Below are 13,512 nucleotides of genomic sequence, written 5' to 3' on the forward strand. Positions count from 1 at the left end.
TTGCTGAAGGGCTGAGATGACAGGAATGAAGCCCATTAACATCCTTCATCCTACAACTGGTTTTAAATTTTGCCCCATTAAAATTCCATGTAAGAGCATCTAAGATAAAATAACAGCTTGGAAAAAAAATACAATTTCCTCAAATCTTCAGATTTTAGTTTAACTATGAACCAGTCACCTTTCTGATCTTCTGTATTATCCTTCACTTTGCGAGCTCAGAAAACTAATGTACTTTGAAAGGAAACTTCAATGATTAAAAATTCAAGCTTAACGAGCTTATTAAAGAAGTCAAAGACAGACAGCAGATGGAGACTGTTTATTGGTTCTTTCCATCACATCTGAGTTACAAGTGTAAAAGTCACACAAACTGCAGGTATAAACATGTAAAACAATACAAAAATAAATGGAAAGGTAATTTTATATTTATTGAATCAAGTTGTGTAATAAATACAATAGGCAAAAAGCTTCAATCACACAATTCAGTTTAACTGAAGTTACAGTAGTGTTTGTAAATACAAGTTTTTAACTTAAAATTGCAAATATTAAAGCATTGAGAACTAGTATAAAAGTGAATTTTGGCACATTGTAAAGTGAGAAGTGTTACATTAGTATCTAACTTGTGTAAAAATGAAGCAATTTCTCACTAGGTTTCTGAGGTACATTTTTAAACAATCTAAAATTAGATCAAGGATGCAGTTCTAACAACTCACAGTTCACAATTCACTATACTAGTTACGTTTTTTTCCCTTTTAAGAATACCAAAGTATTCCCGAGCTTAAATCTGTGCAAATTCAGAAAAGTTTCAATTAAAAAATAATAATAATAAAAAAACTTATTAGAGAACTTCTACATGCAACTTAAATGCTCCCTGCAATCAGTCATTAATTGCAAAGTGTAAAATCGGACTGAGACCAAATTGCACAGCTTACCATAAAATACTCCGAGATTGCAGCGCAGTCCAAGTTGCAAGTGTTCCTCTCTTAAGTTTATCACATTTTTCTCCCTATAACTTCAGTAACTTCTGATCACACTCATTCTTCATGAGGGGGAAAGAAAAAAACAAACCACCACAACCTGCTAACATGAGGGTCAGCAAAGCACGTAAACCCCTTGAGGACTCTCAGCATTTCTTCCCAATTTCAGAAATGCCTGGACACAAAGTTACTGTTACCAATTGTCAAAATACAGTCAAACATAATGGAACAGCGTAATGGCACTTTTTCTGTATCCAAACATTTGTGGTTTAGAAATGGTGCTTTTCTTATTGGTATTATTACAGTAGCTAAAAAATTTTCAAAAACTAGATCTTTAACTCGATCCTTACCTCGACTCCAAAACAGCGAGGAAAGCAGCTCACCCTACAGATGGGGTTTGACACAGTATAAATCTCTCTGACCAGAGTACAAAAGTTACGCTCTGCTAAAGAAAACAAAAAGTGCTGCTGACTGTTAGAAGTAACTCCAAAAGAATCAGCAACTGCTATCGAACTATCAGCAGCATCAGGCATTTATACGTTTTAGTCCTCAAAGAGTTTTCTTTTAACAGTTTAACCATTTGTGCTAATATTCTTCGCTAGGTTAATTTCAAGTCCTTTCACCAAAACCGTTTTGTTTTCCTTTAAAAAAAGAGGGTGCAAGCAATACAACCCGCGATGGCCATTTATGCCTCGTGCGTAAATGGCATCGTCTGCAAGGCACTACTATGCTTAAAGGATACCATCGTCACAGTTTCACTATTTCAGCAATTTTTCAGTTTTAAAGTCACAGTTAAAAACTAATAAAAAAAAATTGAGGTAATCAAACGATTTCAATACCAAAATAGATTAATTGAAATAGTACCAGTATGGTGAAAGGTCTTCAAAATACACAGCTATTACCATATAGCATGCAGTACAGTATATAAGTATACTAGGCCTTTGTTCGGAGCTCTTCTGATGCAGTTTTTAAGAGAACACCTCAATTTGCACAGTAGCACGCCAATTTGATGCGCTTATTTCCTTTTTGTTCACGAGGCCCTGCGTTTGGGATTGCGAGCTGCTACGCCAGCCCCGGCTGAATTAGCCCCATCAACAGCTATTTTCAAGAGCTGCGCAAATTGGAGTTCTTAAAAAGAGTTCAGCAGAGCAAAATAAGCTACAGTATCTTCACCTATCGTTCAATCAATTGCACTTAACTACACCGACTGACTTGCAAGCTGAGACAAAGCATCGAGGGAGTGCCCGTCGGCTCTGCAAAATGGTGTTTCTCCTGACATCACGTCGTCAGACCGCTATCCTAGAAATATGGCTTTGCAGATTAGATAACAACTTGTACTGGGAAGGAGCACGGGGTTTACGCTAAGTTTATTGGCCAAGAACTGTAACTTGGTGAGAATTTCCTAATGCCCCTTCTATTGCAGCGTTACCTCCAGAATTCTGCACTCCGATAATCCTGGTCTGATATCAATATATAGGTTCGTGCAGCCAACTGTACTTAGCTTGTAAACACCTGCTTGCCCCCCACATCCACTGCTAGCTACATTTCTCTACCAGGCACTACAGTATATTAAGACTAAAGTATAGCCATGCATAGATAAACTCACGAGCCTTATCATGATGCTCTATACCTGTAATAAGGGTTACCCCGGAAAGCCTAGAGACACAAACTAATCGCTGGCTTTTAATTAAATTTAACAGGATACAAGTAGTTTATAAAGTCTCGTGGTGTGCAAAAAAAAAAAAAAATTAAAGTTCAGACAGCTTTTTAAATCTAGTAGGAAAGCTATTAACGAAACCTCATCAACACCTATATCCCAGTCTGCAGCACCTGGAATTCCACATCTGTGCTGCGTCACCATCGCAGCACAGGCACCGAGCCAGCTAGTAGCAACACGAACTGAAACTCTACCTACAAGGCGTTTCAGTTTTTGAGAGGCTTATTGAAGTTTCGGCCATTTCAGATTCCAAAGGTAAAAAATATCTTTCTTAAATAAGGCGTAAAACTGTACGTAGCCTTGGGTTTCACGGCAGGATTGAAATCTCATTTTCCTCTCGCAAAAAGAGACGGAGCGAACACGTTATGTACTTCAAGTGTACTGTAAGAAATCGTTCCATTTCTTACTGCTTCGTATACACCTGACCAAGAAGGAAGGCAGCAGTTGTATTAAAAGACTGAACTATTCCTAAAGCAAAGGAATATGAAAACCAAAATCCCTCTTGGACTTTTTGCACCTGACTAAATTCTGAACACATAGCACGCTACAATAATCTGCTTATTCAACAAGCCTTCAATAATTATGTTTAAGTAGCTGCTGGGCTACCACGTAATCCTTTGGTCAGTGATCTATGAAGTCTCGCTTAAAATTGCGCTAAATTAAGTTACAGGACAAGTTGCCCAAATTCCTATTACAGTATCATTTAGTAACCGTAAAGGTTTCGGTGCAAGTACTTAAAACCTGGTGTATCAGTTTAGTGAGATGTTACTGCGTGCAAATTTTTCTGAAGCTTTCCCAAACATCCTCTTTCCTATTTCAAGTACATCTTTTGATATTTTTTACCTTTGGAAGTGAGTCTTTTTCACGAAGAGCAATTTTTAGCTAATGAATCCTGGCTTTTCATACTCTCCCCCCTTTTCTTGCTCTGCTTAGATTGAAGTAAGAATCCTTCAGAGAGAATCCTTTAAAGAATCACAAGGTACAGATTCTAGAAAATATGACCTGAATTGCTACAACACCACTGGGAAGAGAGAAATCTCCACCTATCTCATTTACCCTGAAATGTATAAACTTCTTCTCTTTAAAAAGTCGAAACTTTGACCGCTGATTCAAACTGTGCAGAGGTTTGAGACATGCTGTCCCCTCAGAAAAAGAGCAGAGGTTTATGTATTCCCCCATTTCTCGCTTTAGGAACACCCTTACAGCAGCAGGATCAGGTACTCTTCAGAGTTCTGGATGTGTTCCCCCATTTCTCGCTTTGGGAACACCCTAACAGCAGTAGCGTTAGGTTCTCTTCAGAGCTTTTGGAACGTTCCCCCATTTCTCGCTTTAGGAACATCCCCCAGTCCCACAAACCGAAGTATACCACCGCTCATTTATGCTTCTGTGCAACAAGCTTCAGGGGACATCAAGAGATTAAAGTTGTTGGACCATCTGCACAATGGACCAAATCCATGCTTGCATTTTGACCTGCTAGGAAATACATCTTTCCAGCTTTTCTTCTTTTAAAGGAATTTCCACTGCTAGCCAGAGATTCCAGGTGACACTTTTTACAGTCTGGAATTAAGGTGAAGTGGAAGCAAACCTGACAATACAAACAACTAAGCAGTTACCATATTAAAAATGCCAACCTTACAGGAATGATCTCTTAGTTTTAAAAGGAGTGCTGAAAACTGACATTTCACTTCATTTTCTAGTTAACCAGCAAGGACAACAGCATTTTTGGTTACTGACAGTAGGTAGCTCAGAAATCCACAGAATACACGTGCTTATGTCTTCTGCTCAAAGAGATCATGATACTCTTGTTCTTCTAATTCTCTGTTGTACTTCTCGATTTCCCGGTTGGCTTCTTCCAAGTAATCATTCATGAATTGGTCCATTACTGATTTTGGAAAACTAAGGAAAAACACATTTATGCAAATAGCACTTGTTACAAAAGAACAACAGGTCTGAAGGATCTGCCGGTTCAGGAACACTTATTAAAAGCAGAAATTCATAGATTCATAGAAATTCATAGAAATTCAATGTATTACCTTCTGAGATTACCAGTCGGACCTAGCCACAGCTACTTTTTATGACTGGGGAATAAAAGAGCTTCTCATAAGGAAGAATATAAGAACAATAAAGCTACAGGAGGCTTGCAGATATTTATAGCTATTTTGGTAAGTGCAAGTCTGAAAAAATTGACTTGCCCAGCACAAAACAGCCAGAAGCGCCTGCACAGACATCTTTTACTTCCAAACACCAGGATTCTGGTGGTCTAGTAAAGAGCAGACTTGAAGGTCACTGTTATCCTATTTTCTGCTAGGGTACCGTAACTAGGAGTTCACCCAGCAGCCAGAAGTCTGCTGGTTTAAAATGAACTCCCATAGAGCAGTGAAAATCTGTTCTTATTCCAGAACAGAATGCACTTCAATTTTTGTTAAGTCAACAGCAAATTGAGAATATCAAACCAAATTTAAAATTCCAGTGATAAAACAAAGGCAAAAACAATAGAAAGGTATGGAAACGAGAAGAACGGGAGTAAACCGGATCATTAGTATCACTCTGGAGTTTGTGCCAGAGACAAAAACACATTCAGGTTTAAGTAACACATATATTTGTATAAAATCAATACGGTTCTGGAAAGAAAACCAGAGGGCTGTGTTGGCCATTGCTCACTTTTGTAATTGATACTAAACAAGACCAGTAAGGACAGAGCATTTATGAACAAATAGGTAGCACAGTTAGATAAGTAAATCATTCTGCTTGCTCAGCTGAAGGAGTTTTAAAATAAGGTTCTACTTAAGTTTAAAAAGCAGTTACAAAAACTGCACCTCCACTACTTCTGGACTCTGTTCACATTTCCACTTTGCATCAAATCAGGTTTTTTTTATCATACTAAGTTACAAAACAAGAGCAATCATTTAACTTGAGCTGCACCACAAAGATAGACAACAGAAAGAAGTATCCTGTAGCAAAACATAAGCCAACCCCGACTGCTTTTATTTCAGTGTGCACGCACATGCATTCACACTAAATTACACCCATTTGGGAATTTTATCAGTCATAACCAAGAATTAGGCAACATTATATAACTATTGGGTTTGAAAAATATTTCTTTGACAAGCTGTGGTCCGTAAATCGTTCTTCGCATGAGATCACGTACAGCAATTTTCGGGTTGTTTTGTTGGTTCTACACCACGTCTTAGATCATACCTCTGAAAAATTGTTTTAATAGTAAGCTTTAAATGGTAAGTAACCACGCAGAGATTCAAGTAACAGAAGTTTTCACTTCATATTACTAGCTGACAATCAAACTGTCTCTTCAGTGTATCATCTGCTTTGACGGTATACGTTTCAGATCTGCATAGCCTGTAGCCTACCCAATCCTTCACCAAAAATGCATTTCAAAGGATACATGGATGGTAATCCATTTTGTCACCAAAAAAATTCACAAATTGAGTCCCATTGTAAAAATAACCAGCTGGAAGCGGATCCAAATGGCGTTTTACCTAAATTAAGAGAGAATATATACCACGCTTAAAGCATTTACAATACAAAATTGCTTAGATGCAGTCCTAACAAGCTTAAATATGTTTAAAAAAAATAAAAATAAAACTAAAGGGGGGAAAAAACACCTTCTTTAGCAGCCAGGAAGCTATGGCATGTAAAAGGAGCACTCCAAAAAAACACAGTATGACCAATCTACATAAGACAAAGAGCTATATAGACTAAGGGAGTTACGTACAGCAACACTCATAGCCACGACAAACTTAGTACCCCGACTTTTACAACCCAGAGTCAGTTGATTGGGGTAGGATTAAGCAATTGGGATCCTAGTTTGTATTTGACAACCTGCACAGTACAGAGCAAGGTGAAAAGATGGGGAAATCCGACCATTAAACCAACCAAAAGAGTATGCATGGTCAACATCCTACGCTTCCCCAGCTTTTCAAGGCTCACTCAACGTCCTGAGATAAATGCCTACACAATACCAAGATTTATGTCGTAAATTCCTCCTGGACAGCCTTGGCTGTGTTTTCAGTACATGAAGAGACAGTAAGTGTTATAATTTAGTGCTCAGCACACTTGTCATGGCAGATACGGGAGGTGCTCTATCATACAAATGGATATTTAAGAAAATTAGCCAAAAGGACTTGCTATTAATTGTTTCTACTTACGTGAATGTTTTTTATTTCCTGAAGGGTTAGCATTCCCCTGGTCTTCAGGGCTTTCCTCTGAGGTTTCTGTAAAAGAATTAGACTCCAGTTATATACCGACTGAGTGATGATGTGACATTACAGTCTAGTTACATTAAAAAATAAACACAGAAAAGTTCTTCCTTGGAAATGTGGAAAAAAAAGGCAGTGAAATTATGGTCACATGCTACCATGCTCAAGCCCAGCAAAGAAGTAAAACTTTTAGAAGCATATATTTTAAACATTAACTTCTAGACAGACTTATTGTATTATACTAAGGCACTCACAAATATGTTCTGAAAACGTAAGTACAAACTAAGTGATCTTACATAAGGCACCACTAGAGATGACAAATTCTAGAAGTATTTTTAAACAATGCAATTTAAATACAACTCGAGTGCAAAAAAAATTGGCACACGAAGAGAAAAAACAATCTAGTTTTTAGTCTGAAAGGTTTTATACTTCATTTCTTTCACGAAGTATGAAACTCTCAAACACTAGAGAGACTTTAGGAAGACTACTTGTAGTCATGACCTGGTCAAAGAAGAAACACTTCACATCTGAGATATGCCTTTGCTTTCAAGCTGCAAGTTTTCATAAAATTAAAATAGCATTCCACATAGGGCTTTCTTACACGCAAAAAGCATTGGCTCCATATATTACCCATATGATATATACACAGCAAGTGGTGTCATCATGGCAAATGTATACTTCTTTGCAGTAACACAACTTGTACAACTTAACACAGAGGTGAGAACTTGAAGATTCTTACAAAGAGCTTCAACAATCATCTGCAGGGAAATTGTTTCCCTTCCTGCACAAATTTCTAGAGACTCTATGCAAATCCTAAGCCATAAAAAAAGTAATTATAAATAACTTTAATTAACTAATATTTCAAAATGGGCATCATAAAAGGGCAGAGTTGGAACTAGAGGCTCAGAATCCAATTACAGTGCTAAAATACAGTCTGTATGGTTCAACAGTTCCCGTCCAAGTATATTTCTGAATCACAACCCCAGGAGCCTGGCAAAACTGCTGGTATTATTTGGATGTGTGCAAGAAAACCAGCTCGTCCCACACTCCTGGTCAGGCTGTGCCAGTCTTTGCGTTAAGTTAGCAAGACACAACAGCTGCAGGACGTGCCTTCTAGACTTCTTGTGGGCCTACTCTGTTCCTTACCTCTGCTGAATACGCATGCTAACCATGCAGGAATACATGAAGTCTTACGCAGCTGTACACTTAACAAATTAAGCATGAACAAATGAAAAAGCTATACCCTCCATTTCAGTTGGTTACTCTCAAGGAGGTTTAATTTAGGGAATCAAAACAAGTTTTCAGCATTACAGCGTTCAGGTACTTCAAGAAGATTTATTTCATACTACATTTTAGCTTCGGGCAATCATGCCTCAGCTTAATCATCTTGTGTTTATTCTGGACATATTCCATTTGCCCCAAGTGCTCAATCCAAAGCGGATCAATCCATGAATATGCCGTAGCAAGTATTAAAACAATACACATTTGCAAGCTGTTAGTCCTCTGTTTGAAATACATTTACACTCTGGAACGCTAATACCTTGGTAGAAGAGAAAGGAGATTAACAAAAACCGTTTCATCAGGTTACTCCTATTTCTCCTCTTGTTGTTAGGAAATGCCAAACAGATCACGCTAAATAGAAGCAAACACGTCCACGAACCTGTTTTGCGGTTTCTCTGAGCCAATCTTTTATATCCTCTTCCTTAAGAGAGCAGCCAATGAACACAAGGAAGCACTCCTGTTGACTGCTGCAATCTCTGCTATCGTTTCTTGCATCAGGAGGAGTTGGCCCCTCCTGAACAGGCACAAGGCTTAGCGAGTTAGATGATGTGTTGTGACAGACTTCAATCATTTTATCAGAATCTAACAAGGAGAAGACAGAAGAAAAGAATGTCTTGATAATTGCTAATCTAATTTAACACCAACACAACGGTGTAGACAGACTACAGTACAGAAAAATTAAGTTTTCAAAAACCACACACAATACAAGCACAGGGAACTGCAGAAGCATTTTCCTCTTACCTGAAAACTTAACTTTGCCCATGATGTGATAAATGTTTCCCGAAAAAGGACTTGGCTTGAGCAATGACTTAATTGCTGTTTGAAATGGAAGACAGACAACATTATCTCACTTATTTTTCTTCTCCTTGGTGTAGCTTCTCATCAGACCTACGCTACAGGTCTCTAATCCACATCCTAGTGCTTTGGGGGGGAGGGAAAAGCTGCAGTGTCCCCCGTAGCTCCCACTACAAAACATTTCTATACGCTCTCATTTCTTCTCTAGGGGTTAGGTGGGAAATCACATGTGTTTGGCATACTGAACGCTTACACTGTGTGTGGAAAGTAAAGTGGTGCTCCTTAACATTGTTTTGCTATGGAAAGAAGGAAAGGCATGATTATATATCTACTCTAACAGCCTGACACGCAGTTGAACCTATTTTCTAGTAACTAGAAGGAATTGTTTGGCATACATAGTAAAAGCTGATGCTCAGTTACAAAGTGTTGTGTTTCAACACTACTAAATGAAATTAAACAAAAAGCACGCATATGAGGATAACTGTCTCAGCTTCTAGAAATTATAAATGAAATTAGATTTTAATCTGACCGCAATCATAGGTCAGCTTTCCAGAGCAGATTCTAAAGGTCATTTACTGTACGTTAAGGAAGGAAAGCTGAATTTTCAATTAAACGTTTACTTCAACAGTAATTAAAGAGCTGTGCTACGTCAGTGTCTTCCTTCCCTTCTGTTCCTCAGCCTTTTACACCTGGATTTAAATCAAGTCAGTCAAAGTTCATTTGTACCTTTACATTTGGTCACAAATCGTGTTTTTTCTAGAGGACGATTAAACCATACACAGATCTGAACCATTGGAGGAAACACAGACCCAGCTCCATATTTGCCTTCATACCTTAAGGCAAAAAACAAACACACACTTTCAACAAAGAAAACACACACACTTGCACTTTTCATCTAACAGACTTCTTAAAAAGAACATCCATTATTTCACTACAGGTAAGCTTTCCTCACAGGAAGAAAAACACTAAGCTTTTTTTTTCCCCTCTACGAAGAAATTCATGAAAGTGCAATATTAAAGTCTGAGCTTGTTCAAAGAGCTTGGGGTTCATTTTGATGTTCTTCCCGCTGCTAGGCTTTTTTTTCTTATATACCATCTACTTCCTATGCTTGCATACTATCAAATGTAGTAACTGCTGTCCAAAAGTTTTAAATACTTTTTTTTTTCCTCTCTCTCTCTTCCTTCAGCACCATGCAATTTGCCAACAACCCTGACACTCCAAGCTTTGTGCCAGTTTATTTTAGGAGCCTTACTCATAACCCAATTTAGAGTAAGAATTCCAACCAAAAACTACACACGCATACAGGACTGGCAGGGCACTGCAGATAAATCATGCTTCCAACACTATAAATCTAACTAGGAAACAGTCAGCCAGGAGTTATAATGGCTGTCAGGTTTCCATTTTTTGCCAAATAGGTACAGCACAGATAACTGCAACAAGACGTGCAAAGCACCCTGAGCAATGAAAAGTATCACCCAGTATTAAAGGGAAAGCTTGGTACCACTAATTATTGGGCCCTCAGCCTCTGCCAAGACTGTCAATAAGGCTGCTGATTTTTTTTTTTAATGAATAATTGTTCTGCTAATAGCTAGACTGACATAGCAAGTTCATTCCAGTAAGGCTGAATAGCTGTCAGAATGAAATTACTCTCATTGTTATTGACCTCACCCATCCCAATCCTTCCCAGCTTATTCCCAGAGGGTTCTTTTCTATTCTTCTGAAAAGCAACAGTAATCTCGCCATTGATTTAAATGGTGTCCAGAAAGGATCGCTTTCCCCTTAAAAGGAAAGCAGTTGTGTATCTACTACGAATACTCATCAGCTCTCTTTCAAAAATGATTTACAAAGCTATTGCCTGTTCCAAATGAGTAGTCTGGAAAAAAAAATCTAAATTAAGTTAGTAAGACTTTTTAATCTTCAAGTTAATTAGAAAAATAGTTTTAATATTTCTCAGTCTAGATACTTGCCAGCCAGGATACATTAAATATCGAGCTCTCATCATCTGAGGATTTGAGAAACTGCCTTCTGAGAGAATTAATTCAATATCCTCATTCCTACAGAGAGATAAAAAAAAAAGAAGATTTTTAATTTATGACCTCAATAAAATGGCCACTATCTGTAAGCTGCTTAAATAAAACAACGTGTTAGCTACAGTAAGATTAGAGTATTCCCCAGGATCCCCCCAGTATGACAGTGACAGTAATCACATTCTTCAAACAAAAACATACATGTCCTAGTCCCTACATATGACCAAAAATGTAAAGGTGAGATGCCTTCTACATGAGAAGCAATTAAGAAAAACCTGCACCTCCTGCGTACGTGGTATTCTCTTGTTTTGCTCTGGTAACGATTTCCAAATGCCCCATGCACCAAAAGTGACAAATTCAGGATGGTGATGAACGTTACCTAGTCACAACTCCGTTTTCTGCCAAGATGAACGAAACAGCGGGATTTGCCGCTCGGATGAGGCTCTGCAGTTGCATAAGGAGCGGATGCTTCTGCTCTGTAGCATGACTTGTGAAAATCACATTACTCACCAGTCCTGTGTAAGAAAAACAGAGGATAGTTTACAGACTTCAGGTATGCAACAATAGCTAACAAATAAGTTATTTCACAGCTATTCTCATTTTGCCTCTACCTCACTGCATTAAAGGTATTAAGGAAAAAAAATAATAAGGGAAGGAGCTTTTATTCTCTTTCCTGCCCAGCAAAAACCCAGAAGCCCATCTAACTTCAGATAAGAAGCACCACACGGAACCGTTAACTATTTTGCAGCAGCACCTAGACAGCAGCCAGCTCAGAAGCCCGTTTTATCACAAGCTGTAGACATGCAGGGACAGTAGCTCCTGAAGGAGGCAACCGTTTTCAGACACTGAAATGACTCAAGGGAGAAGAGGCAGGCTGCTGTACTCCGGGGGTTCTTATGTTTCAGTGAAAACAATCTTACAAAAAACCCAGCATGATCCTAGCCGTACAACACTAGTCACCGAAAATGAGTTGACTAACGAGGAAGGCCTGCTTTGCCAGAACACAGCTACACCAGGTCAAGATATTCTTCTTTTTTATTAGACAGATGGTGTAACAGAAGTAATTTAGAATCAATTAATCAAAAGAATCAACTCATGAAAAGAATCAATTCACACTAGAAGCAGTTTGAGAGGAGACAGTTTAATAAAAAAATACTGAATTTTCTACGAGGCTTTAAACACTACTGAGTAGAAAGACAGATTAAATAACTTGTTTAAAAAAATATTAAAAAAAAATCAGTATTTTGTACGCTGGCAGTTGTTACTGTCAAAATACTAGACAAGGGTTGGGTTTCAAAAATAAAGAAAAAAAATCAAAGACAAGCCCTGAAATGGTTTCCAGACAGCAAATCTGAATCCACAGACTAGCAAAAAAACTACGGGATATATACATATATTTTTTTTTTCTTGAGTCCCAACTCCAAAAAGACTCTGCTGTGTCACCAGAAGCAATTCCTTCTTCAGACTTAACAGTATTCGTTCACTGCACCTAGTGCCACTGATTTCACAGAGGAAGCCGTTCCTCTTCTCAAAGAAAAGTTTTCCCAGACTTGAAGATGTCTTCCCATTATACCTGCTGTCTTGTTCGGTGTAAGACAAGTTTCACATTAAATGAGAACCAACTGCTGCTACTGCAGGTGACTGTGAAGGCAATCAGCAGTGATACAGCAACCATCACAGCTGTCAGGCCTTGGGCACTGGAGAAGATCTTGAAGGAACGATTGCCAGGTGAGGCACTGGATTTATCATCCAGCTAATTTGAGCGCTGGAGGATTCCCACTTCCTCCCAGTTTTATCAAGGTGGTGCTACAGCAGAAGGAATTACAGCCCAGCTCCTCAGCAAAAAGAAGTGCTGCTTTTTCAGGTCTCCCTGGGATGTCAGTGTCATCCGGAATGCGGGAGGAACGCTGTTTCTCTGCTCAAGATGTGCAGCTCGTTTCAGATCCTGCATCTACAGGTACGGTGCAAGACATAACAGTGAACTCTTGGCTCTCCATGAGCAACTGAGCCAGGACAGTCCACACCATCCCATCCCCACCGCTATTTAAAGAGGAATGTGTAATGAACTTCACATCATCTGCTGCCTGAAGTTATTCCTGATCAACAGAAGTCTTTAAAGTACACTAATCCCAGCAGAGGCTTCCTTACAAGGAAGCATCTATGCCAAGTGTTCTGGGTTCCTTTATACCACATGCTCCCACCCTGTTACTTGCATCACTGACCGTTTCACGAGAGGATTTTAATAACCTGTGCAAATTCCCACCATTAGTGTTTTTGTTTCTTAATCTGCCACAGAAGTTTCCACTCCAGTTTCAGAAACACTTCTATTTTATGCAATATGCAGTTGCTCTCTCCTCCAGTCTCCTCTTTCAAGAGCAACAAGCATGCTTAGGAATTTAAAAGTCACAGGAATTCTTGAAATTATTATGTAGATCATACAATTAGGATGAAAAGTATGAATAAGCTAATCAACAACCAGCACAGCGTGGGTATGCTAAATGTGG

At 38.6% G+C, this 13,512-nt stretch overlaps 1 protein-coding gene across 1 annotated transcript in view; it reads right to left on the reverse strand.

Annotated features, from left to right (window-relative positions):
* Positions 1-301: 301 nt before the first annotated feature.
* The window catches only part of C4H20orf194 (chromosome 4 C20orf194 homolog), a 72,570-nt gene continuing 59,359 nt past the window's right edge, over positions 302-13,512 (reverse strand). The window contains exons 30-37 of the mRNA XM_035326479.1: positions 11,388-11,523; positions 10,949-11,035; positions 9,708-9,814; positions 8,928-9,002; positions 8,566-8,768; positions 6,855-6,920; positions 6,092-6,185; positions 302-4,573 (exon numbers count right to left, since the gene is read on the reverse strand). Of these exons, the coding sequence (XP_035182370.1) occupies positions 4,461-4,573; positions 6,092-6,185; positions 6,855-6,920; positions 8,566-8,768; positions 8,928-9,002; positions 9,708-9,814; positions 10,949-11,035; positions 11,388-11,523 (881 nt within the window). The 3' untranslated portion in view covers positions 302-4,460. The remainder of the gene's footprint in view (positions 4,574-6,091; positions 6,186-6,854; positions 6,921-8,565; positions 8,769-8,927; positions 9,003-9,707; positions 9,815-10,948; positions 11,036-11,387; positions 11,524-13,512) is intronic.

The sequence above is a fragment of the Oxyura jamaicensis genome, chromosome 4 (genome assembly GCF_011077185.1).
Source record: "Oxyura jamaicensis isolate SHBP4307 breed ruddy duck chromosome 4, BPBGC_Ojam_1.0, whole genome shotgun sequence".
NCBI lineage: Eukaryota > Metazoa > Chordata > Aves > Anseriformes > Anatidae > Oxyura > Oxyura jamaicensis.